We start from the raw sequence: 24,921 nt of genomic DNA, 5'->3' as shown, positions 1-24,921 counted from the left end.
TTATGTTAGAAGCTCTATGGAGAGGAAAACAAAACATCCCAAGCCACCACAAAATCCTTTCTGTAAACATTTAACGCTCTTACAAAAGAACAGCACAGAGAAGGTTTCGTTTTCTTAAGGTGTGTATTTGTTTCAAGTAAGTTCAAAGGTGGGATCTACAGGTTCTGTTTAACGTTTTCATCTTAGTAACAAAGCTCACCCATTCTTCTCCTATTCCAAACAAGCTTTACCACATTAAATATAATCAAAGCAAGGAGTAGAGCAGTATTGTGATTGGTTTTGGTACTTATTGCACAGCTAATTGGCTATTAACATCATTGCCATGCTAGCATCCATCCAGCAGGAGGAAGCAGCTCTTGAAGGCACTGAAGGAACTAAACTTGCTCTATTAAAAAGAGGAAAAACCTGTTACTTAGACATCCACATCTGCCATTGCTCTCTGCAGAGGATCGACAGACCAGTAGTCGTCATCCCAGCCCAGGAACCAGCCAGAGAAGGTTGGAGGCTCCAGGCCTTGCTTAACGAGTGTGACTGGAGTTCTCTTATCGCGGCTGGCTGGATCAGTTTCAATGTATCGTTTAGCTGTAAAGGCACAAGTAGAAGAAAATCTCATAAGGTACAAATCTTAGGGAGCAGCAGATGGATGCCAGAGATACAATTTCAGATTTTTCATTAAAACAAATAAGCTTTTACTCTGTGGTTTTATCTAGACCTGTTAGAAGACTGGCATTTTTAGGTAGAAAACACACGTTAGGGTTATAAAATGCTCCAATATAAGGACAGTCTGTACTCCCCACACAGGGATACTTTTCTATTGTTGGGGCCTGAGCACAGTGTCTAAACACCAGACCTTTCTTTGGAATCCTTTGGGAGTCTCTTCTCAATCTGTGTGATCGTTTTGATCACAACAGTGAATGTTATGATTAAGATATATTCGTCAGTATATTAAATTGTCTGACTTAGAATCAGATGGTGGGAAAATAAGAAACATTTATTTCAGAAGGAAAAATGTCATTACCAGATTTCAAAGCCTCAGTCTTTTCTTCCTCCTGGGCATCTTTTCCAATCCATACAAACACCTATAGATTAAAAAAAATAAATCACATGAATTGTTTCAGCAACAGCCAACGTGCCTATGAAAGAGAAGATAAGGGCTGAACTGAGTACAACACTGAACAGAAACATATTCCTCCTGGTGTGCCTGGATCACTGACCCACCTGAATAAAGTTTCTGGCAGATGACAGGAAGCATTTGGCTGCAGTTTATCTGCTGTAAATTCTAATTACGAGCTGTACACCAGCTTAACAACAGAAAAAAATAACTGATGTTTGAACATCTTTACATAAAACAGACACAGAATTCATCTCGAAGTTCACTTTTGGCTGAGTCGTGCACAGCAACTAGCACAGGTTCTGGGCGTAAGTTCTCTTCAGTGTCACAGGTGAGGTGTTTTGTTCTCAGGCTTCAAAGCAAAAAAACTCTACAATTTAATAATTCTGCTAGTGATTTTAATTTGGATCTCTTGATCTAGAGCCACATGGTGTATATTCTTTGCTTCTCTCCTTAGCAGGTGAACATGACATACCTGATCCCATGTGTCAAGGATCATAACATCATCTGTAGCAAGGTCATCCTGAGTCAGGTCTCCAGGGACTTCTTCAATCTGAAAAACATAAGATCAAAATATGACGACGTTCTGCAAGTGTCACTTTACCTTAGTGAGAGAAATGCAGTTCACCAGGGCTCTCGTTTCACCTCTTGTCAGCCTTTCATTCATGCACAAGGCTTCTATGGCTCCCTCTTGCTACTTGAAAGATTCATGAGTTAAAATCTTAGGAATCGGAATGCTGGTTGCTATAGGAAGTTGCTATAGAGGTAGCTGCTGTCTCTGCAGAAAAAGATAACTGCTGCTAATACTTTCCCCTCTGGAGGCAGCGCTACAAAGGAAAATTGGGTGTAACAGCTCACTAGTTGACTCGGGGCATTCTCAGACTAAATTTCTCTCAGCTTTGTCAGATGAATGTTGAATTAATTGACAATCTTCCCAGACACTCACACTGAAGCGTCCACTCTTGTTGGAGCACGCAAAAAGACGAGGGGGGTGAGCATCCATCTTCTTGTCCTTCAGCCGAGGAGAGGTACGGTACGGAGCTTTTCCACCCAAGGCCGTCCAGAAGTTATCTGATAAAGAAATAGATACGCTGTTGCCCCAGCTATTGCTGGAAAGCAGTATGGTTGGGTAGGACTTTAAGCATTCTTCTGTCTAAGTCAGAAAGTTCTAGAGGTCTACAAACACGGGTGTGCTGTTACACATTATGAAGACACTAGGCTGGAGAAGCCACCCTCTGTCACATTGACATTTCCTTTCTCTGAGAGACAAAAAGAAAATATCCAGGAAATAATTATTGAGAAAGTGCAGCTACACAGAAATGATATCAGACTTCATGTATGTCCCTCACCTGGCTCTCTACCCTCAGAAACCTGTACTGGACGAGCTCCCAGAACCTTCAGCAGCTCTTGTGCTCCTGACAGCTCTGCACTGTTGGAGCCACGGCCAACCCAGAGGTAAGCAGCAGAGGGAGTTTTCAGGACAAAAGCATCATTGGAGTTCAGCTGACTGGCAGAAGGATCCAGCTGAAAAAAAGAAAGTTGCACATGTGAGGTGCAATCATCCTCTATGTAGAGCCCGCAATTTCAAAATGAAAGTTAGTATCTATTCTGAAACAAACTTCAAACAAGATATTCCTTGTAAGCATGTAGGGTTACAGTATATGTTGTATATTTGCCTATGTCTGGGTAATGAGTGAGGCTTAGCTGTACGAGAAGAGTAAACAAACGTGTGTTTCTGAATTCAACCTACAGATACACACAACTTTCTGCTCAGATGCTTGGGGCTGTCATTTTGCCAGTCTTTATGGTTCTGTCAGCAGATATAAGAACTTGCTGAGGAAACTATCAGAGCACCATCCTGCTGCTGCTGAATCATTAGCATAATGTTTATTTGTATGTGTGTATTTTCTTTCAAATAGAAAGGGCTCTCAGCCTGTATGCTGGCACAAGCTCTATTTTTATTTAGAGTCTTCAGCACTTGCAGTCTTCCACTGGTAGGAGTGTGGTCACACAAGCTTAGAACAAGTCACAGTATCCAGCACCGAACAGTATTTGGCAATCATTGTTTTATGCAGGGTGTAACATCTACTGTGGACTTCAGACAGAATGGTTTAACCTGTTTGAGATTATATTTATAAACCAAAATGAACATAATGATTATCACCACTTATTCACCAGAAAAGAGACATCTTTTTCTGCAGGTTTAGAAGTTTGTTACAGTTTACATCAGAAAGCTCAATCTGGCCTTCATTCTTCTCGAAGAGGTTGCGTCCCCACTGCAGTTTATGTGCACAACACAGCAGCTGGCTCTCTCTCCACATACCTCTACAGCTCTGGTAGCTCCCGAGGTGCTGGACCGGACCTGGAACAGCCGTGTTTGTGCCGGTGTGGTCTGGCCTCCTTCCCGAGATGTTCCACCCTTGTAAACAATCAAAGGCTTCCCACCAAACATGCTCATCAGATGAGGCGGCTCTTTTCCTTGCACTACTCGTTTCTAGAGAAAAAGATAACCTGCTGTCAGTTTTAAGGCACTGATGAAGAGAAGCGTAAGGTATGCTGGAAATGGATTTGGCTGCCATTTTCTGGCTGGAATCTTCTTACAGAACTCACAGAGTTTGCAGTCTTCACCAATCCAGCAGCAAAAAATGTAATTAAATATACGCAGGGCGTTTTCTGCTTCTCCTAGCAAATTCTGCTGGCTGCCAACATGTTGCATTAATTTGTATGAAATACAGGTTGTTAATTTCTGAGAATTATTAACACTAGAAAGCAAATGGCTCACTGCCACTTGCAAGGTATGAGAAAACCAATTATATCCTATTTATTTTCAGTCCGTTTTTGTGTTGGTTTTTTTTTTAATTTGTTTTTGTTTGTTGGTTGTTTTTTTCACCTGCACAGGGCTGCCTCCCAGCTCCTCATCCAGTTGCACTGTGAGGAATGCTGAAGTCGCAATTTCATCTTGAGTAGAATGAGCACCCTGCCTGAAAGAGAAGGCAAAATTTGAGTTTCATTTTTAGCCTGCTCCCCAACATGCACCTTACAGAGATCAAGATGTAAGAAAAACGTCAAAGCACTTCATTCAGCATGAAAAAGAAGTTCACTGTCTTAGATTGTAAGACTGATTGATTTCAGAGGGAAATATGGATGTTTTCTAGATAATGAGCAGAGATTCTTTTTCTCCATGCCTACCTCCAAAGATCCTTTCAGCAGCCATCTTAAAAACATGCCTGTTCACATGGCTAGCATGAACGATATGTGCAGTACTTATACAGACTGCACTCCTTTTGGTTTTAGTTACACAGCTTGCCTGTGCCCTCTCTGCTTGCTGAGGAGCAAGAACATGACTGGGAGACCATTAAAAAGCTCCTCCTTAAAGGCATGGCCTGGGACATGTAACAGTCCCAATCCACCAGTCAAGGTGTCAAAGTAAGAAAAGTTAGTTACAGTGGTCTCAGATGTAGAAACTGCAAGAAGTCCAGAGCTTGATCCAAAGGATTAAGTACTGCTAGAAATGCAAACAAACAAACAAGCAAGCATCTTTTTCATTTGTTTGCTATCACAGTAATTCCTTCCATTCAAACTTCAAAACTTTCCAGACCTCTAGTAATGCTCTGGGAGGTAATACTATCATAGGTGAAATCATATTCCCTGAGGATCCTCCATAAATGGGAACCAGCAGTGACCCATTCACAAAGAAGTAGACTTCACAGCTTCCACAAAGGCCCAGTCTTTCTCACCAAGTGTAAATGATCTGCCCCTGCTTTCCAGCATGCTGGTAGTCGTACAAGATAATATAGCTATCCCCTCCATAGAACTGGCCATATGTCGCAGGATTCACTGGCACTTTCTCTGAGCCTTCTATTCTCCAAATCTAGAAAAGAGCACAAAGGGAGAGGACCAGAAATTTTCTTAGTGAAATACAAGTAAGCAGATGTTCCTCAGCAGAGACCGAGCTGTTTTCTTCATCCAGCTTCCCAAAACTCGCAGTCCTGCAGCCCCACCTGCTGGGGAAAGCCATTAAAAGTCTGCATTCCCATCCACCACAGATTTCCACAGCCTGCAGCCAGGCCTGGAAGCAAGGAAATTCAGTTTATCCAGTTGTGAACTCCCAGTCTTGATCAGGCCTTCCGAATGGTGAGAAACACAGGAGAAATGTCAGTCAGACTACCAGCACTGCCAGCACTGATGCCCATTTTGTACATGACATGATGATTTTGATTTCTCTCAGTTATGATGAACAGAGATTTTAGTTTACTGGAGATTCCGGAAAAGTACAAGGCTGGCTGGGACTCTTGGCTCAGCTCTTTCAAGCCCACATTGACCATTGCTTCTATGCACAAACACAAACATCCAGATGTATCAGATAGGTGTTCTGGGACAACCGTTCATCACATGCATGATGGCAAGAGCTAGAATAATAGGATGAGGACGAATGAGAAAGAAGTCTGGGTCAATGGTGTTGGGTGAAGCATTGACCCCAGGGCAATCTGGGAGTGAAAACAGCAGCTCATCTACACCCAGCTCATCTACAGAGGTTGTAGGGCTCTCAAGACCTTCCTGGTATCTTACATGTTAAAGATTACCCCAGCATTTATGAAAGTGCAGTGTTGATGAGTCTCAAGCTCCATCTGCTCTTACAGCAAGGCATCAAGTAGTAAAGACAATTCTGGAAACTCTTCAAAAGGATTCTGACACAGCTTACCTGCTTCTTGCCAGAGCCATCATCCTCCATGCCGTGCTGGGCAGCCATGGCCCTGGAGGTGTGTAGAGTGGCAGCATCAAAAGGTACTTTCTCGATTTTGGCAACATGACCAGAAATGTAAGCCTCTCCCAGTCCTTCTGTCTGGTCCTTGTCCCTCCAGTTCTTGAAGAATTGCTTAAACAAGGGTGTTTCACCACTCTCAGGGAGGACTTGGACCTGAAACAGAAGAGCCAGTTACATGCTAGTTACATGTTACATGCTAGTTGAAAAGCAGTAAATGCCATTTTAAGGACAGTGGCCATTTTAGCCTTGGAGATAGACTGCAGGGTCTCTCTGCTGAAGAGCATGTCCACCCAAACAGGAGCTACCTGAAAGACTGACACACTTCACATGAGCTGTGCTCTGGAGTCAGTGCCCATGTGGTAGAGAACTATTCATAGTGGCATCTGGGTGGGCTGCACATCCTTACCTGGGTGTGTTTCGGATAACCCATCTTATCAATGAAATCAGTAGCTGTTTTCAGGGCTGCCTTTCTCTCATCAGAATTGGCACTCCTGCCTTTAATGAAAAGAGACAGGAAAGATAGCAACTTTTAACAAGTTTTATCTACCCAGAGAAAAACGGTCCACAGCAATTCAACCTTTTGCAACAGCTGAAGGGCACAGAATTCCAGCTAGAAGATGGTGCTGAGTACTAAATGAAATTTTTATTTCTTTTGTGCTTTTCTAGGATGATTGAGAGAACAATTTCCTTTTTGCTTATGATGTTAATTCATTTTTTCTTTCTGGTTCCCAGAAACCTTCATTTAACCAAAACCCAGTATCTCAGCACCTGCCATTTTGCTTTCCCAGGATTGTTAATGCTATCTGATAGCATTATCTAATGCCCTGAAAAGCACCACCTCCATCAAGTGAACACTCTCCTACCTGGCTCAAAAGAAACAGGAATCAGGATGAAAATCCTATGCATACATAACCAGCTTCACCTGCATCTCTACAGTACCTTTCCAAACAAAGATCTTTCCATCTGTGCCATGGTCCAGAATGAAGCAGTCTTCTGTGTTCAGTGCTGCCTGGGAGAAGGGGTTCTCATCTGCCACAAGGGAAACTGCCATGTTCCCAGCCCCATTTGAGACCTGTGGTAACAGTGCAGAGATTAGATAAGGCACTGTCTGCCTTCAGCTTCATGGCAGTAATCCAAAACTCATGGAGTGGAAGGGAAATCAACCTGAATGCAATGGCTGCTTCAGGCACTATTATCATTCAAACATGGAACCTCTGACACAGCAAAGGTAGGACAGAACCTAGCACTTAATCGGAAGATTTCAGATATGTCTAGCAAAGCAGAAATCACTAGAATCAAAGCCTAGTCCAAACTGCTAAACGTACTGGATGCAAAAGCAGCCATTATAATTCTTCTAAAGCAAAATAACTGCATCTCAGAACTGAATTGGGCTGTCTTGGTAACTGTGAGTAGGCCTCCGTGTGTCAAGAGGGTTTAAAGGTCTGAGTCCTTGTACCTCCTAATAACTAAAGGTCTACATTACAAACCATCTGGGCAGATATTCCCCAAGTCATTAGTGGAGACAACTGCAGAGAAGAATTCCTCCTGGAAAGTCTTGAACGGTCTTCTGCACTCATACTAACTGATGGTAAGCATTACCTTCCAAATCATTACTTCATCATGCTCACTGCATACTGGAAGAGATAAAGCCAGTTTCTAGTCCATTCTTCTCATGTTTTTAACAGTGTTCCCCCCACTCATTTCACACTCTGCCTTTCTCTCATAAATTCCTGAAAAGCTCCAGCTGAATCTCCACTGCTGACTCTGGTCTCTAATAAAGACAGTAAAAAGCACGTGGGTATGCAGTGTAAGCAACCAAGGTTCATACACTTAAATTTAAAAAGGTTCCTAAAAGACTCTGAGTCAGATCAGATCAGCTCTTCTACACTATTCCAGCTCCATCTAATTGTGGAAAGATTACTTCACTCTGTACAATCGTGAGGGTCCATCTGTTTCTTGTTACCTTATAGAGCTTAGCGAGCTTTCTATTGGCTGTATCAGTTTTAGTATCATCAGAAGCTCCTTGTGGCAAACTGGGCTTTGGTCCTAGGACCTGAGAGAGAGAGGAAAGAAAATATTAGTAGCCAATCCAAAAAAATCTCTGTTTGCAGATGCTCCAGCCACAAGGAACAAGGAGAAGAAACTTCTAGATCAAAATCAGCAAAAATATCCTGCTGTCCCAACAATGAAGAAGACCAAGTCTGCATTGAAGCGCGAGTGTTTCTACCGCTGGCACTTCCTGTGTACACACAAACATAACTGAGCCTACCTATCCACTGCATCTGTTCTTTCACATACTGCCCTTCCCATTCCAGCATAGAGAAACAGATGAAGTGAACAACCTGAAGCATTTCCTCCCGCTCTGCTCCTTCCTCTGAAACAAAGACTTTGGCGCGACCGTTCCTCTCGTTGTCCCGAATCCCCTTGGCTAGCACGGTGGCCTTCAGACGCTCCTGACGGTTGCTGTTGGAGCCACACCACTGGTAGATGTTCTGGGGAGAAAGAAAAGTTATGCACTTGTCAGACCCTAACATGACGTTTTCTGGAGCAGCATGTTCAGGACTGAAAGATGTTAGAAAATCGGCTACGTGATGTTTCAGAATGCTGAACACCTGAGATAACTGAACACAGCATGAAGAAAAAAAATAAATTAATTAATCAGAATTTTCCTGCCTCCGAAAGTCTGATAACTCATCTTCTATGCGGTACTTACACTGCCAAGGTCAAGGATGAAACAATCCCCCGTGTTGAAGCTCTCCCAGGTCACAGGGACCTCTGTTGCTCGGACTGTTCTCCTGCCCTTGACCTGGAGAAGCCTCTGCACAGTTACTTCATTGGGAACCACATGCCTGAAGCCAGAAGCCACGCCACCAGCCTAAGACAAAAATTAAAAGGGAAGAAAAAAATACATTGATTTGCTATACATGAGAAGTTTTTATGTGTCACAGGATAGAGGGTCATCAGAAAGTTGCAGAGGGAGCTAATATGTGCAGGCTGGACTTTTGTGTGTCCATCTATCCAGCAATGCATCCCAGCTTTCCATTCCTCTGTTGTCTGTGGGACACTGATAGAAACATGAGATCAGCTGACATTCTCAGGGGATTTTGGTTGGTGGAGTAAAGGGTGTATTTCCATGTATATTGCACTTCTTGCCTACCAAAAATTATCCCAGCCCTAGGATTCCCTACCCCTACAATGTATTGTCCAAAAAAGTACTACCGAATTTGAATGAATAGAAAATAGTAAGAAATGAGCAGGAAATAAGCAAAACAGAAAGATTAAGAGAGTTGAACACAAGGAAATACAAGTACTTGGCAAGCATTTGACCTGATACTCCTTTCCTTCTACTACCATAGTCCTGACTAAGGATAGCAATTCTAGACTGTATGTTTCTACTTCTATTACAAGAAAATACAGTACTACTATTCATCTGCTTTCCCCCAACATTGTGGTTGGTAAGGAGTTGGACTGAGCACAGAAAAAGAGACAGGCAAGGCCAACCTCAGTTAAGTAACTGGGAGAAATTAAGCCTACTGTGTAGGCGTTTCCCATTCACTTGGATTGCTCTTAAACTCATTCCAGACATCTTGAGACTGTTTTTTTCCCTCTGTCTTCCAAAGAAAAACAAAATCCCAATCCCTGAAATTTCCTGGGGCTTTCCTTGTGCATTATTAATTGAGCCAAAGCTCTCCCACTGGGATCTGCTGTTCTCCACCCTGTCAGTTCCACCTCATTGAAAACATCTGGTTGAGAATGCTTTTTAAACAACTGGCCAAAGGGCAACTCTTATTTTTCTGAGAAGTGGGCAGGACGTCATTTCTTGCAGATTTGATTCAGACTGGCAGGATCAAGATCCAGCATAACCTACCTTGTACTTGATGCCAGACTTGAAATACCCCAGGAATGTTGAGGATTCATGGCCTTGCACTTCACGGTGCTGAACAGCCTTCCCCTGAAGGTAGTCATCCATCTGAACAGTGAATATGGCAGCTGCCCCTCGCTCATCTTGAGAGCTTTCATCTCCTAAGAAATGAGAAGGCAAAAATGCGGAGAGAATGCAAGGTTTCTGCCTCAGCATAAGCACAAGGGAGAAAGGAAATTCCTGGAAGTTCAGCTTCCACACAGATCTGCAGAGTAGCAGTTTGCAATATTTTCTAATAATGACCCTGCACAGCATAAGAAAAAGTTATTTTTCTGTAAGGGTTACAATGCCACCATAACTGCTGCAGCCCCACTGCTTCACAGCTGTGGCTTTGCTAAGTATCATACATTTTCCCTTTGCTATTTCACCCTGCCCTGGAAGGAAGCTTCTCATGGACCAAATTCACGAGCAGATGAATCTGCAGGAAGACATCATCAGCTCATTAAGGCTGTAGAGACTAGCAGGGCACCAGTTCCTCAGCAGTTTGCCTCTCAGAATCTCTTTAGTGTAGAAAAGCTATTGACAGATGACAAACAGGGCAAACCACCATGCAAGCATCCTACACAGATTTAACTATGATATTGCCAGTGAGTTTTATAGAATGTGGAGAAAGCCTGGCCATGTCACTCAGTGACGTTTATTGCAGAAGGCCAGTTTGGAGGTCTGAACTGACCTCTACCCCTTGAAATAGAAAAGATTTCAGCAGACTCCTTCATCTGAGTTCCTGTCTTTTCCATGGGTCTGACAACTTACTCTGGAGAACCAGGAATCACATCACCTTGATCAGAAAAGCCATTATTTTGATACCACAGTTCTATTTCCAGGTACAGAGGTGGCTGTACTCTCTACTGCAGAAACTATTCCAAATATTTAAGGCAAGTAGCAATATCTGCACCAAAACTGCATTCCCAGGATGCCCCAAGTTCTGTTCCTTATTTCCTTGGGTAACACTTACTGGAGAATGTCAGAGTAGTGAGGGGAACAGAATTCACTTCAGCAGGGGCACTCCCACAGCCTTACCTAACCAGAAGTGCAGGTCGTACTGGAGGTTCCCACTGCGCTGTTTGATGGTGTTCAGCACCAGATAAGAATCTCCTGTGAAGAAGTCGCCGTACAGATTTTTTGGCACTGGTACCAAATCAAATTTCTCAATCCTCCAAATCTGAAGGCCAGGCTCCTTCCCAGCCTTCGAAAACTCAGCGTGCTCCACCATGCTGACAGGCTACGGGCAGGACAGAGGATGTTATTCAATCCACACAGTACAAGGAAACTCTTGTTTAAATGACTTTGCTTCTGATCTCTTAGCTATTGTCCCAAGCAACAAGCGGAGTTTCCTTTCTTTTCTCCTGCATTGAATTTTGTGAATAAATAAACGAAATCTTTCTCAATTGATGATTGTTACTTCTACTTTCCAAACAACTCTATTCCATGCCTCATCCCTGGCACATTCCTTTGCAGGCTCTCTTTTATCTAGCGTTGTTTTGGGGTTCTTTTTTTTTCCCCTAATTTCTTGATTTTACTTTACGTATTTTCCAAGCAATTTATAGCTTATCAATATGACACAGAAGTGAAATACAAGTTTCCTTGCTAATTATTGCAGGAAATGGGCATACCACTTTTAACTATATGTTGTACAGCTTGCACAATTACTAATCATCATTTACATATTGTGTATTATCCAGATATTATTCTCATTATTGTGTAATCTGACCATGCTCTCACTGGAAAATATTGTGAATATCAAAGAGATAATTAAAAAGTTCCTTATATTCTTAAATTCTATTGATAATCAAGAGACATTACTTCAGTATTTCTGTGCCACTGCTCTATTTTAGGAATTAAAGTGCTATCCATAAAATCCTGTCCTAGGGATGTTGCAATTCCGCTTTAATACATGTACTGTCACACAAATGCAGTCTATTTACAACATACAATCCATTATTTTACAAAAACATAATGAACACTTTCATTTAGCTACACATGAAAATAATTCACTTTGGTAACACTGAAAGTAAACAGAACATTTTTGTAGTATTGGCAAAAGACGTTTGTCTGTATATTATAGCATGCCTGTAAGTGATAGCAGACAACAGGAAAGAAAAAATTAAAATGTTATATTAGAAGCATCCAATAAATCGGTAAAGAAAAGAGTTCACAGCAGCTGATGGACAGGAGTATGAGAACGACACAGGAGTCACCTGCTCAGCTTCCAAGGCAGAAACAAAGAATGTTACAAACTGGAGAGCAAAACTGCAGGTTACCAAAGTGATTCCTAAGCTGATATCAAACAGATAAAGATGGAAAACAGTGAGTTTTGACTGCTTCATTCCTCCCCAAATCCCACTATAAAATTGCACAAACTCCTTACGAAGTTAGAAAACAGGGTGACTCTTACAAGTAATTGAAGAGTAAAAGTTTGCCCATGTTTAATTGTGGTGCTGGTCACTTACCACAGCTGAAAGCACCACAGCTGCTGTAACAACATAGCCAAGCCCTGCAACAGACATGGAGCTCACACAGTTCAGCTTCAGAGCCATTGTGCAAAAAACGGTAAGAAAAATATAACCAAAGCCCTGTTTTCCCATTTCTAACAGCAGATGGGCTTCTCCCTCCTCCTGCAGAAGCTGCAGGGAGTCCCAGCTCCCTCCTTCTCCTCCCGCCGATATCGAAGAGCGCTGCAGCACGCATCTTTTATCAGGGACAAACACGCCCACCCCCTCAGCAATGCAGGGGCGGAACTTGTTTGTGCACACACTCCTCAGGGAGCCTCAGACTCCTACAGCCACTTACAGATACTTCATCCCAGCCAGCAATAGCTCAAGACAATATGCTATCCATTACAAATGACAGAGCAAATGTGTTCAAAACAAGCCAAATATCCAGTCATAAGGCCAAGGGAATAGGAAGAAATTAAAAGACATCAACAACAAAGGCAATATTTTGTCTGCTGATGACTGCACCTAAATAGAAAGTTGATGAGACGCAGAGGAACGAACAGCAAACCTGCTCCAGATGGCAAGGGCTGCAGAGAAAGAGGTTTGGAAGATGTCAGAACAGAGGAGCACTAATGGTGCACATCCCAACAACCGGAGGATGGAGGGAATACACCTTCATCTCTCTGAACTTGTCAGAGGAGCAGGAAGCAAAATTCATCATGAGCCTTGCACCTGAATTCAATGTTGCACAAACCTCCATCAGAGTAACACAAGCCAGAGGAGTTTGAGATGGACAAGTGCACTTCAGCTCTAGTGTTAGCAAAAGGGCATTAGCGGGCTGGCAGGTGAGAGAGCAACACTAATTCAGTAATTCTACAACCAAATACCACCGAGGGTGTACTAAGAGCCCTGTGACAGAAACACAGCAGCCATCAGCCCCATTCGGGCCAATGGAATCGCAACAGGCACGTTGATGGATCGCCATCACAGAGGCAGCCAAGAGCTCATCCTTCCATCAGCCCATCACACCTCCCAGGTGCCTGCAGCACACAGGCTGCACAGGAAGGCTCACACTCCACTTCCAGCCCAGGTGCAGAGCAGCCCCACACTCCTCCAGCTGGTGCAGCTGCTTCTGGAGGTGGAGCAGCCATGTCTGAGGTCCAGCACTGCCACACGCTGCCGACGGCTGCACAGACTGCTGCAGACATGCTGCATGTGTGCCACGCACATCCTGGGAGGTCAAACAGGTGCACTAGGAGGAACATAACCAGTGCCTACGTGTGGTCATATTGCTGGTGATTTTAATGCACCCTGAGAAGAATTACTGACAGTGTTCATGCTTTCTCAAGTTTTCAGCAGGTGCTTCAACAGGAAGCCAAACGCTCCACCTGGCTGCATCCACAAGACTCCCGTATGGAAAGATCAGACCCCACAGTGCATGTGCCTTCTCCTCTCTCCATGAGGATACTTTCTCTCTCTTCCTAGAACAGTTTCTCTCTTGTCCAAGCTAACACATTTTGTTTTTAAATTTCAAGTTGGCAAGCACTGCTTTAGTTAATGCGCTTCTGAAAATTTCAGTGCAAGTTCTCAAACTGAAATAGATAATGAAAACAATGCCTTAATCCTGCTGACATTTCTGATCTCCATGAAGGAACTTCAGAGTGTCAAAGGGTCTGAATCTGGTGACAAAGTTTTGGAAGCCTAACTGTGTACTGGGACAGCTCTGATGCTCCGAGAAAACCAGCTGTGAATGGCTTCTGCAGCTGCAGCACACCCAAACCAGGACGACTGGATTGCACAACGTTAGAAAGAGATGAGTCCCTTCCAAATGGAAAAATACTTTGGACTTTTTATTAATAAAAGTCTGCACAGTGAGACACTGCCAAACTTAACAGATGGAACGCAAAGAGAGCTAGGATAATGTTCACTGCTAGCATCCCATTTCAGGGTAAGCTCAAATCCCCTAAGACTTTTTTTTTTCAGGGCTGGGGGGGAGAAGGGAGGAGGTGAGAAGTGGAAGGAAACAAACACCTAGATTTGGTCCATTAATTAACATGGCATTTTATAAGTCCTGTCCCGAATCCAAGCTTGTGATGTCAATTAGCTGCAGAGGAACGAGAGTGGTGGTAAATAAATTGTGTGTTGTAATAATCTTTGGTAAGGATTTATCTGAAGCATGTCAGAAAAGAATAAGTGCAACATTAACACACGCCAGCAGCTGGTACAGCTTATTACTGCTGTGCTAATCTTGCATTGTTGAGTCAAGCCACAGAAAGCTGTGCTCTGGATGTGTTATTGCTGGTAAATGCCAGATCAGGTTGCCAGGACCATACCCAAAAGGATGTCTTGTTGGAGACATGGGAAAGAAAGCAAACCTCAGGCTGATGTTAATAAAACTGTCCAGCTTAGTCATAGAAATGGTGCTGCTCAGGGTCAGCATCTTATGCAAAGAGAAGTTACTTAAGGAAAACAAGGAAAGGGCTTGAAATATGGGATTTCAGTGCAGATGGATCATCTAAATGACACTTGGCTGCACAGCAATAAAAACAAGAACTTAAGAAAAATCCAATGCTCTGAGCAAACTGGAACACAATTCATTATGGTGTCCAGATGTGCAATTAACACAACCGTGCCAGGTCTGTCTGAGAATGCCTTATCACAGAGACTGGTCTACAGAAATAATTACAGAGATAGCATCCTGATTTACCGCACACAGCACATGGACTTGGTGTGTTGTGGAAGCTGAATTTGTGCAAAAGTCTGTGTGTATCTCACAGACCAGTGGCAGAATCTGGAGTCTGCTTCTTCAGTACAGTTATAAATGATTTTCCCAAGGCTGGGAAATACCTGTTTCAATAGAAAGGCCAGAAAAACCAGGGAGACGGTCTTGTTTCGCTGCCCAGCAAACGTCCTGGTGTGCATCTTCTCCATTACAGCACTGTCAAGCTGTGCTTCCACCATCTCCACCTGGGACTCAGTATTCTTCTTTGCTTACTTCTGTTTATAAGAGACAGTTCCCTTTGCCTCCCCCCCAGATACTCCCATTTATGTTCCTCACACTCATCCCTGTGGCTGTGCTCCCACTCCTCCATCCCACACAGGCCCTGTGCTCCTGTAAGTTGTGCTATCAGCACTTTCACCATTTGTTTTCACTCTCCTCCGAGTTTGCTCCTGACAAGGAGCCCCATTCTGCCACGCTCAGACCCAGCCCAGCATTGCACAGAAAGGAACATCCTGTTTCACTGCAAGGCATACCTGTGAAGACAGAGTCTAGAATCTCTTATTCCTTCCATCTCATCACGTGGCAGTGCCAATTAGTGGGAACAATTAATGACTAGTCCATCCAAATGAAATCTACTGTCACATCTTCACACCTACAGCCCTCTCAGCTATATAATGTTGCCTAAAATATCCTTCTGGGAGACAGTATCATCCAGTCTCGCAGAATCAAAAAGAGGAGACAACACTTCATTCTCCTGAGCTCCAGCCTGATTCCTACTCAACCTCAAACATCCAGAGCAGCTTACCCGATCTGAAGGAATGCACACACTCAAACAAAACATTCTCTGACTTCCGGTATTGCCAGGGTATTTCAGACCACAAAATGTGCAAGGTAGTAATGGTAATGCTTCTTAAAGGGAATTTTTAAAGTAAAAATTTACTAAAGCAAGATTAAATGCACAGGAATGTGCATAAGTACTTAGTAGGCAGCTCCTCTGCATGACAAAGCAAATACTGGCACGCAGGGCTTTCCTCACAAAGCTGCGTACTTCAATGTTTCTAAGACAGTGAACAGCATGTATATTTTTAAGCCATTCAGTGAAGCTCCTGGAGGCTTTTTTTTCCCAGTATTTTCACTGAATATGAGCAACTGCAAATATAGATAGATAGATAGATGGAAAATTGCTGGTAGAACAGTGGGTGACAAAAGAAGTGCAAAGGTTTGTTTAAATAGCTTCAGCCGTAAAGAGGTCTACGTGCTGCAAAGGAAAGAGACATTCCAGGTATTTACATGAAGCAGAGACTCAGAGATCTAACTGCTACGTTATCAGCACCCTGCTTTAACAGAAATAGCACTCCTGAGGGTGCTTGGCTTTGTTTGTCCAGGGAGAACTCAGGCTTACCTTCAGAGCAAACACTCTTCCATAACTCATTCTGCCAGTAACTTACAAGAGAAAAACAAACACACACTTTCTTTCAGAATAACTTCTTGTTTGTTCGAGCTACAGAGAAATTGTGGCCATTTCCACACGTACACCCAGCAACAGGAAAAGGACTTACCCACACAGGGCTGCTCAGGGAAGCTCAGCTGAGTTAAATGTGGCCGTGACAGCGGTGGGCCAGATCACCAAATGGTTGTTCTCATTTACAGCTCCACTCCTAGTTCATGATAGGTTCAGTTAATTTGTCTAAACGTGTTGTACAAACAAGGCCCACAAAGGAAGGTCTGCAGCCAACACAACATTGCACCACTGAGCATCTAAAACACCTGCTGCGTGATTCTGGAGCAATTTCTGCATTTTTAGATGGCAAAGGCACTATTGTTCATTTTGATGATAACACGGGGCACCAAAATAACTGTCAAGTACACTTTGAATTTCTAAAGTATGGGGAGAACAGTAAATCTGAGCAGAACTCTGTAACCACACAGCATTCATGCTTCAAAAATTGAAGGCTCTTGTGCTTCAATCTTCACTGGACCTTGGAGGCAAACAGTTGCATTTCCACCCAGGCAATCCTTTCTTTTCCTCTACTTAGTGGTCAACAGTTGCCCAGAGACTACGGATTGCTCCCCAGAAATAACATGTCTCCTCAGGAACAGAAGGGCTCCCTTGTTTCATTCTACACCACCCGTATCAGAGAGGTGAAGTAAATCACCATGTTTCTGCTGCAACAAAAGAAGAACAGGGGGTCTTGGCATTTTGTAAGGAGCAAAGTACTACTGGCATGATCAATCCCAACAGAATCCGCAGGTTGCAGGTTGTACGTGTGACAGAACACTGCCAGAGCAAGAGCTGTGTACTCCAGAGTCTGAGATAATGTCACTGAACAGATCAAATATCAAATTATTATCTCAGGTTTAGCTGTTCCTACACTTTGAAGATAATCTACACTTCCTGACTACCCGCGCAACCATTTCTTTTCTCTGATCCGTTGCAAATCTGTAAAAACTCTGATGAATTTACAAAGATTGTCAGATTGAATATTACAGAAACATTGAAGTTCTGACAATAAGAAATTCAAGACATGGTGTTGCATTTAACAGAGAAGGGAAGACAGTTCAGCATGGTGTACTGATTATGGTACATATTGAACAAGAGAATACTTTTCTTTATTGCCTTCTTGACAACATAGTATATAATGTGACTAACTTTTCAGTAAGTCACTGAAAACAAATCTGACGGGACTTCAGCTTTGTTGCCAAGGTGACAGGCATTGCAAAATATCTAAAATGAGAGATGAGTTCAGTTTTCAGTCTCCTGACAGCCTTAAGGTCATATACAGATAGTACTAAGAACAGCCCCTTTCATCCCACCTCCCAAAGAAGCTAGTAAACAAGGCTTCTGTGGGAATAGAAAAGTTGGCATGGAAGAGCCTCCTCCTACTCTAACCATGGCAGATCCACAAACTTTCAGTCCCCTATAGGAGAGGCAGCACTACTCCTTGCAGTTACATCTGAACAGATGCAGCCACTCACACATCCTGAAAGGTCAAACTGGCATTGTTCCTTTAACAGCTTCCTCCTTCATTTAAAATACACATTGGATTCCAATAGGAATTCACATCAACAGTCCAGGACACAAAGTACAGCATTATCTGTACAACTGGCAAGTAGGTTTTTGCATTTAAAAGTTAAAATTCCTACTAAACCACTTTTGCAAACTAGAACACCCAGATGATTTGTGTATTGTTCCCTTTTTCCAGCTGTTTGTTTGCATTATGAGTCATGTCAGCTCTATTCTGGTCTCTCTACCTTTTGAATACGATCCGCTCAGAGAAAACAGAAGGTTCAGTCTCAGAGGCTGAAAACCTGGCGCACGAAAAAACACAGAAGCCTGAGTTTCTTCTCAGGTGCATGATAGAAATCAGGAGGAATATTACTTACATGGGAGAAACTCTTGGAGAATATACAGGTCTCCCATCTGATCGAAACACACCCAGAGAAAATCTGCTGATACAATCAACTGTTTAAAAGCCCTACCTTAGCATACGTGAGAGCTGAATCATGCACTTACACACAGCAAAGGTAAGTATGGATCTGTGGAAACTACCAGCAGCTCTCCTACAGTTTCAAACAAAAATGAATTGTGAATTGTAGTTGGACACAAATCACTGTTCAGTGCCGAAAACATGTCTTAAAGGAGCGTTATATAATCCAAAAGACATAACCCAGTACATTAAAATATGGTTATAACTCCCTATCAAGTCCCATAGACAGATCTGGTGGTGACAGCCAAAGCACGCTGATGGAGGCAGTGAGGATGTGCTTGTGGTCAGCTGTGGGGAAATGACACAGATGTTGTCCCTCCAGCCACCACGTCCTGGCTGCGCGGAGGGGAAATGAGCTGCAACTTGATGCAAACCGTTCTCCCCGTGTGAGCTAGCCAGTGCATTCCTCAGTAGCACAAAAGTCTGCTCAATTCATTATCATTAACCCAAGGAAGCACAGACTAATACATTATTACTGGGGAAGATGGAATGGAAACAAGAAGAGACAACCTAAAAGGAGTCCAGAAGGGAAGCACGAAGTGTTCCATGTGAAGCTGCAGGCACGGGTGACTTAGGTGAGAGGGCTTACAACAAGCCACTGCTACACCTACAGCAAGAACAGGAGAAGTTTGTGCAAATACTGGGGCTCGGTATAAAACAGTCGTGCTTAAAAAGAACACAGAGGAAATCCTGTCTGCCCCACAGATGCAGCATGGCTGAGCAGCCCACCCCAGGCCTGGCCTCATGGTGCTGCAGCAGAGCCTGGGGCACTGCACAGGAGCACTGTGCAGATGGGCAGCATCCTGAGCTAACAGCAGCTACCTCACCTCACAGACACATTCAAAATCAAAAAGCTTCTTCAAATTCAGGGGCATTGATCAGAACATCAGACGTGCCTGAGCCATATAGATGCTGCAGGTTTGTGGTGCCAGCCCTGGTGGACACAAGAGACAGAGTTACTGCTATGGCCAGGAGCTTCTGCAGCCCTGCACAAGCAGCCCAGCACTTCCCCACCATCCTCCTCCTCCTCCTCTTGGGACATCCAAGACAGGGCCGCCCCATTGCAGAGGCAGCGGTTTTCCTCCCAAACATCCCTTTCCGAGTAAACCGACATAAGAGCTATTACAGTTCCTCTGTCAGTTCTCTGAATACATGCAGATGTGGTCACACTGGCTCGAAGAGATAACTTCTCTCAAAGGCCTTTTTGTCCCAGTGCTGCCACAGCCCTTGTGAGCACCAGGCCTGCAGCCATGAGAAGGCAATGCTGCTGACAGCCATGTCAAAAACTCCCTTCTTCCTCATTGGAAAGTGTTGGTCTTCCTTTGGTGATTAACAGTGTTTTTAAATTTTCTTTTTAATGAGATTCAGGCTTTCATGGCTGAGGAACCACAAGTGCTCTCAAGGCAGGCAGCCTGGAAGTAGGGAAAGCCCTGATGGAGACAGCTCTCAGCACGGTAGCCCCATCCAACCCGAGAGATTCTGGGATGATTCATTTCCTCCAGTGTTTTAAAAGCACTGTTTTGAATTGTAGCTTTATTTTTACTGCATGTGGAAACATTCAGTAAATAACATATGTTTAAACTTTGTTTTTGGACAGCATCCCACTGCCTGACTTGTTTCTAGCACAGACACATGGCTGTTTCTCCCTCTCCCAGTTGTGCTGGGACACCAGCTGAGCGCAGTTCCAGATTCTTACTGGGAAATGGATAAGGGGCAAAAGAGAAGAAGAGGGAAAGAACCAAAACCACAGCCTGTAGTGAGAAAAGAACACTCTGAAATGGGTAAAAGTAAGAACACACAAAAAATCTAAGTCCAAACCAACTAATCCTTCTATCCAGTCACCATCATATCCCAAACTTTGATCAAAAAACCTTGTCAGATTGGTTTGAATATCCTGACTGAGAATGCAGTTACTATCTACATCTCAGTTCACCTCAAAGAGGGGAAAAAATAAACAGAAAAACTAAAATAATAATAATAAAATAATGATCCAAAGGGAAGTATGATGGAACCACGCAGAGCACCACAGCAAATTACTGCAGCACCAGGTGGAGCAGCCCTGGTGCAGCCTGGCTGTCCCAGTCTGGCATCTTTGTGTCACCTCATGCAGCTCTCCTGAGCCAAGCACTGACAGCACCCCAAGGAAAAGCTGCCACAGCTCTGTTCAGCTCCACAAGTGTCCAAGCTCTAACCTTGCAGATGCATCATCAGTGGATAATCAGGGATAAACCCTGCCGCTCATTCAAGCCCTTACCGTGACAGCCTCCTACTTCCTTTCCTGATTTTTCTGCTCACGCTTTCCTTCACTGAGCAGCTGTGAAGAACTGGAAGCTGACAGCTATGAACACTGTCTGATCTGAATCCACCTATGACAGGATGTATCAGAGCCATATCACCAAACCAGCTCTCTGCCAGCACCCCAGATACACATCCGGATCAGCAGACTGCATACGCTGAGTGTCTGCACGCTGATGGACTCGTGATGCTGCAAGAAAGCATCCACTGCTGTGATCGGGCAAGAACTGGCAGCACAGCTGTACCTGGAGGGTGTGGGCAGACTGGCACATGTACAAAAAAGCCAATCACCCAACACCCAGCGCCAAAGAGGCATAAAAGGCACGATGAACCCACTTTGGCAATCGGGATACTTTTGCTGTACAAACCAGCAGACTGCAGGATGCAATGTAAATATGGGAAATCTGCCAACATCCCGGACTTCTTGGGAAACAACCACACACACACCATGGATTCCAGACCTGTGTGCATGCAGTCTGCTCAGACACTTCTACCACCAGTTCACTTACTTCTGTTCTTACTGAAAGCCAAAATCATGGGAAGACAGTTCTTCAGCAACATAAACCTGCAAAGGTTTTGTAGTCTGACTCATGGCTCAGCAGTATCGCAGTTACTCCTGTTTGGATAAGGGGCTGGAGATAATGAGCTGTGACTTATTCCTGTGGTAACAGTGCTCTTCCTGGTAGATCCCCACAGTTGTTCCTATGAGACAGATTCTTGATAGACTGGGCGCTGAAGAAAATCCAACTCTGGAATTAATCTTGGGCATGAAAATGACAAAGGCAGTAATAATAATCATAAAAAAATAAACTATGATTTTTTGTATTTGCATTAAGGCATTGTTTCTATGTGGACAGTACAACTTAATTGCTATGTAGCAGTTTTAAAGGAAACAGAAGTGCTTCTCTGCAGGCACAAAATTGAAATTATTGCTCAGGAAACAAAACTACAAAAAGATACGAGAAATTCACAAGGCATGGGATGACTATTGACTCCTAAACACGATCATCTGAATGCAACCTTCAGTTCTGAAAATCCCTGATCGTGGCAGTTCTCTGTGGCAAAAGCCACAATGATAAACCTAAGGAAATCTGTCGTACAAACTCAGTTCTCTCCTTTGCCTGAACATCTGCTGCGAGCTCCTGTCACTGCTGAGACACTGACAAGCTGCTGAGACAACTGTGCTCCTGCCCCGAGGGCTGTATCACACCGCACTGCCTCCTCACATCGCCTCCTGCAGAAACATACTTTGCAGATGAACTGAACACGGCAGGCTCCGTAGCTGTGCACTACCCCCACCTAGGGAGATTGCCTGATACTGGCAAAACAGCTCCAGCATGTAGCCTGTAGCTGAGAACCCTGGCATCACTTTTCCTTTTATGGAACAGAATTAATCATTCAGAGCATTTCTTTCAAATTCCTTTAGTCTTCTGAGCATCTGAAGTGATTAAATGATGATTAATTGATGAAACTGACAAAATGAGAACTTTAACTAATGCTGAGAAGCAGAATAAACTACATGACAGAGGTAAGAAAGTGATCAGGCAGAGACGTATTCTGAAATAGATTATTCATACAGCAATTCCTAAGTGCTGTGAAAGTGAACAGTAAACAAGAACAGCTGCTTCCCTCTATACAGTAGTTACTCATTGTGAGCAAGCTACTTCATATGTTTAACCATGTTCTGTGTAACTGCAATCAATCTGCAACTTCATCACTTCAGCTCATATTTAAAATAAAGATAAAAAAGAAGAAGAAAAACCAACCACTAAAATATTCCTTCTGTTAGGTTTTCAAAGCAGAAGGGGGAAATAGATGGTTTGTGGAGCTCCACATTCCTATCCAACATCTTCTTTCACAAACATGAGTGAAATACATCAGTAGCAGTACTGAGTCTGGAATTAAGCTGCAAAGCTTGTATTCCTAAAGCAAGCTAAAAGCAGATACAAATCCTGAGCACCAAATAAGTCAGAGGGCTATTTTAAGAATGGTTTCATTCCCACCAGCACACTGTACAGCACCCAGCATACAAAAAGTTACTTTATGTGAACCTGGGGAAACATTGACTCAGCACAGGTCTTTGAAAACAGCTAATTGCTGCTCTGTGCGCCCTAGGAAGGCTCTTACCTTCTCTTCTCCCCAGAAGCAGCATCTCCCCACAGTGACACTGCTGGCTGCAATGCTAACTCAGGAGATTTGGCTGAGGCTACATCACAAAAATACATAAAGTTTCCACAAAAACAGCCCAGTAATGGAACGAGCCATGCTGCCAGCCCCTCAGCTGGAGCTGGCAGCAACCGCCCTCAGTAACATTATCAGAACCATGAAACCAAACTGTGGAATGCTATCTCACATCCCTGCTTTGGTGATGAAAGGAGCAAATTCACAGACAGCTTGGATTTGTGCCTGTAAAATCAAAGTTGAAACTAACAGTAGCATTTTTGCTTTGTCACACTTCAGACATTCAAAAGTAGCCAAAGATTGTTTGCAGATTCAGTTTCCGTGTATTTTCCCTCTAGTATTAGGATTTCACCAAGCTGAAGAAAGCGTCCATTCTTCTGAGGGCAGGAGACATTCCTCCACCTACTGCATGTGCCCAGTTCTCACCAAAACACATCAGTATCTGAACTCTCAGGCAACCACTGGAAAATCCCCCCAAGTATTTAAACACAGCATTTAAGAAGTCCACCATCCACGCACACCTACAAGGCGTAACTTCAATTCCCACCCTATTGTGTTGAATTTTAGTGAAATCCTTGACGCTCAACTCCATGCTGCTCCAGCAAGAAAGCTCTGTGGTGGGGCCCATTGATGGCACAGATAAATGTATGCTGACGCCCAGGACTGGAGCATCAGTGCAGAGGACAGCATTCCTACTATCTGTGCTGGAGAAGAACAGCAGAGTACAATGCACAGAATGCAGGCACACCTTGCAGAATGGCACGGCACAGCCAGCCCACAGAGCGGACATCAAGCAGTGCTGGGTTCTGCTTCTTCCTGCTGTGGGTTAAAGTTGGAGCTCTCTGCACTGCGTAGTATGGAGTGTGGAATAAACTACCTCATGGACAAGATGAGGGAAACCGTCTGCAATAGCCAAGACCTGATCCTGAGTACTTGGATAACAATTCATTTGCTGGGCAGATGTTACACAGCACACTGCAGGGGAGCTGGGGAAACCTAGAGGACGAGAGGTACTTGAGAACCACGTTCTGCTCCAGTGCAGAAGTACCCTAAGATGAGCCATGCCATAAATTCAGCAAAGGAAATGTTTTTTTCACTGAGAAATTTGCATCATGCAAAGTTGGTAGTGGAAAACTGAAAGAATTGCAATGATCAGTAAGAAAAAAAGGAGACTTAGGAGAAATTGATGCTAGAGTCATCCTTGTTAGCAAAGTCAATTTTTTTTCACATCCAAAAGCAAGTAACATTCAAAGCAGTTTTATTCAATGAGGATCTACTTACTAATGAGGCCTCCTTGAAACAAGTCATCCCCATAACTTTTTTTTTTTAAACACTTTTCCTAGGAAACATTTCAAATAACTTTAAGTATCTACATTCGTGGAATTTCTGTTCAAACACCCTTTCCCCGGGCACAGAAGCGCTCAACACAGGGCGCAGACGCTCAGCAGGCGGCCGGCGTTCCGCCCCGGGCTGCGCTAACGGCGTGCCGGTCTCAGGGCGCAGCGTAACACCGAGTTACACTCCGGAGAGCCGCGTTACATAGAGACACCGGCTCGGGAGCAGCCGTGCGACCCACGCCGAGCCTCGAACAGACGCGAACCGCCGCCGCTCGCCCACGCCCCTCTCCACCTCCCCCCGGCAGCCCCAAGCTCGGAGCCGCCACCGCCCCCCCGGCCCCGCCGCCCCCAGGAGCCGCCCCGCACCCCGGGCCGGAGGGTTCCGCGCCGTCCCCGCCGCGCTGCCGGCCCTACCTGCTGCTGGCGCTCGGGGCGGGAGGGACGCAGCTGCGGGGCGCGGTGCTGGGCACAGCCGGGCAGCCCCGGGGGCGGGCACAGAGCGCACCCCGCCCCAGCGCGGCACCGCCCCGGCCATGGCCCGGTGGCTCGGCTAGGCTCGGCTCGGCTCAGCCCTGCCCTACGGCGGCGGGACCGGGACAAGCCCGATAGCAGACGTGATTGCCCCCGCTCCCCATCCGCGTCCAGCCCAGCCCCTTGGCCACCAT

At 44.3% G+C, this 24,921-nt stretch overlaps 1 protein-coding gene across 3 annotated transcripts; it reads right to left on the bottom strand.

The window, feature by feature from the left end:
* Positions 1-104: 104 nt before the first annotated feature.
* On the bottom strand, positions 105-24,921 carry GSN (gelsolin). Of its 3 annotated transcripts, none has more exons than XM_048966006.1 (17): positions 24,671-24,921; positions 10,819-11,020; positions 9,745-9,899; positions 8,590-8,751; positions 8,219-8,368; positions 7,840-7,929; positions 6,816-6,948; positions 6,283-6,371; positions 5,814-6,029; positions 4,849-4,982; positions 4,002-4,092; positions 3,435-3,605; positions 2,461-2,635; positions 2,058-2,182; positions 1,587-1,664; positions 1,019-1,079; positions 105-582 (listed from the first exon to the last, which is right to left on the bottom strand). In XM_048966006.1, the coding sequence occupies exons 2-17, from the start codon at positions 11,009-11,011 to the stop codon at positions 413-415; spliced, it is 2,193 nt and encodes a 730-aa protein (XP_048821963.1). In that variant the 5' UTR covers positions 11,012-11,020; positions 24,671-24,921; the 3' UTR covers positions 105-412. The 3 variants fall into 3 exon arrangements, with proteins under 3 accessions (XP_048821963.1, XP_048821962.1, XP_048821960.1); XM_048966005.1 differs by lacking the exon at positions 24,671-24,921 and adding an exon at positions 24,201-24,257; XM_048966003.1 differs by lacking the exon at positions 24,671-24,921 and adding an exon at positions 12,249-12,471.

Source organism: Lagopus muta, chromosome 19, assembly GCF_023343835.1.
Source record: "Lagopus muta isolate bLagMut1 chromosome 19, bLagMut1 primary, whole genome shotgun sequence".
Classification (NCBI taxonomy): Eukaryota; Metazoa; Chordata; class Aves; order Galliformes; family Phasianidae; genus Lagopus; species Lagopus muta.
The sequence above is the reverse complement of the archived record's forward strand: the minus strand, read 5'-3'. Positions and strand labels throughout refer to the sequence as shown.

What these genes read in the sequence shown, in the direction of transcription:
- GSN (XM_048966003.1), bottom strand. Translation starts at nt 12,383, where the DNA reads ATGGGAAAACAGGGCTTTGGTTATATTTTTCTTACCGTTTTTTGCACA. An exon ending in CTGTGGTGCTTTCAGCTGTG is followed by an intron (nt 11,021 to 12,248) that starts GTAAGTGACCAG and finishes TCCTGCCCGTAG; the next exon opens with CCTGTCAGCATGGTGGAGCA. An exon ending in GACTGAGGCTTTGAAATCTG is followed by an intron (nt 583 to 1,018) that starts GTAATGACATTT and finishes GTGCCTTTACAG; the next exon opens with CTAAACGATACATTGAAACT.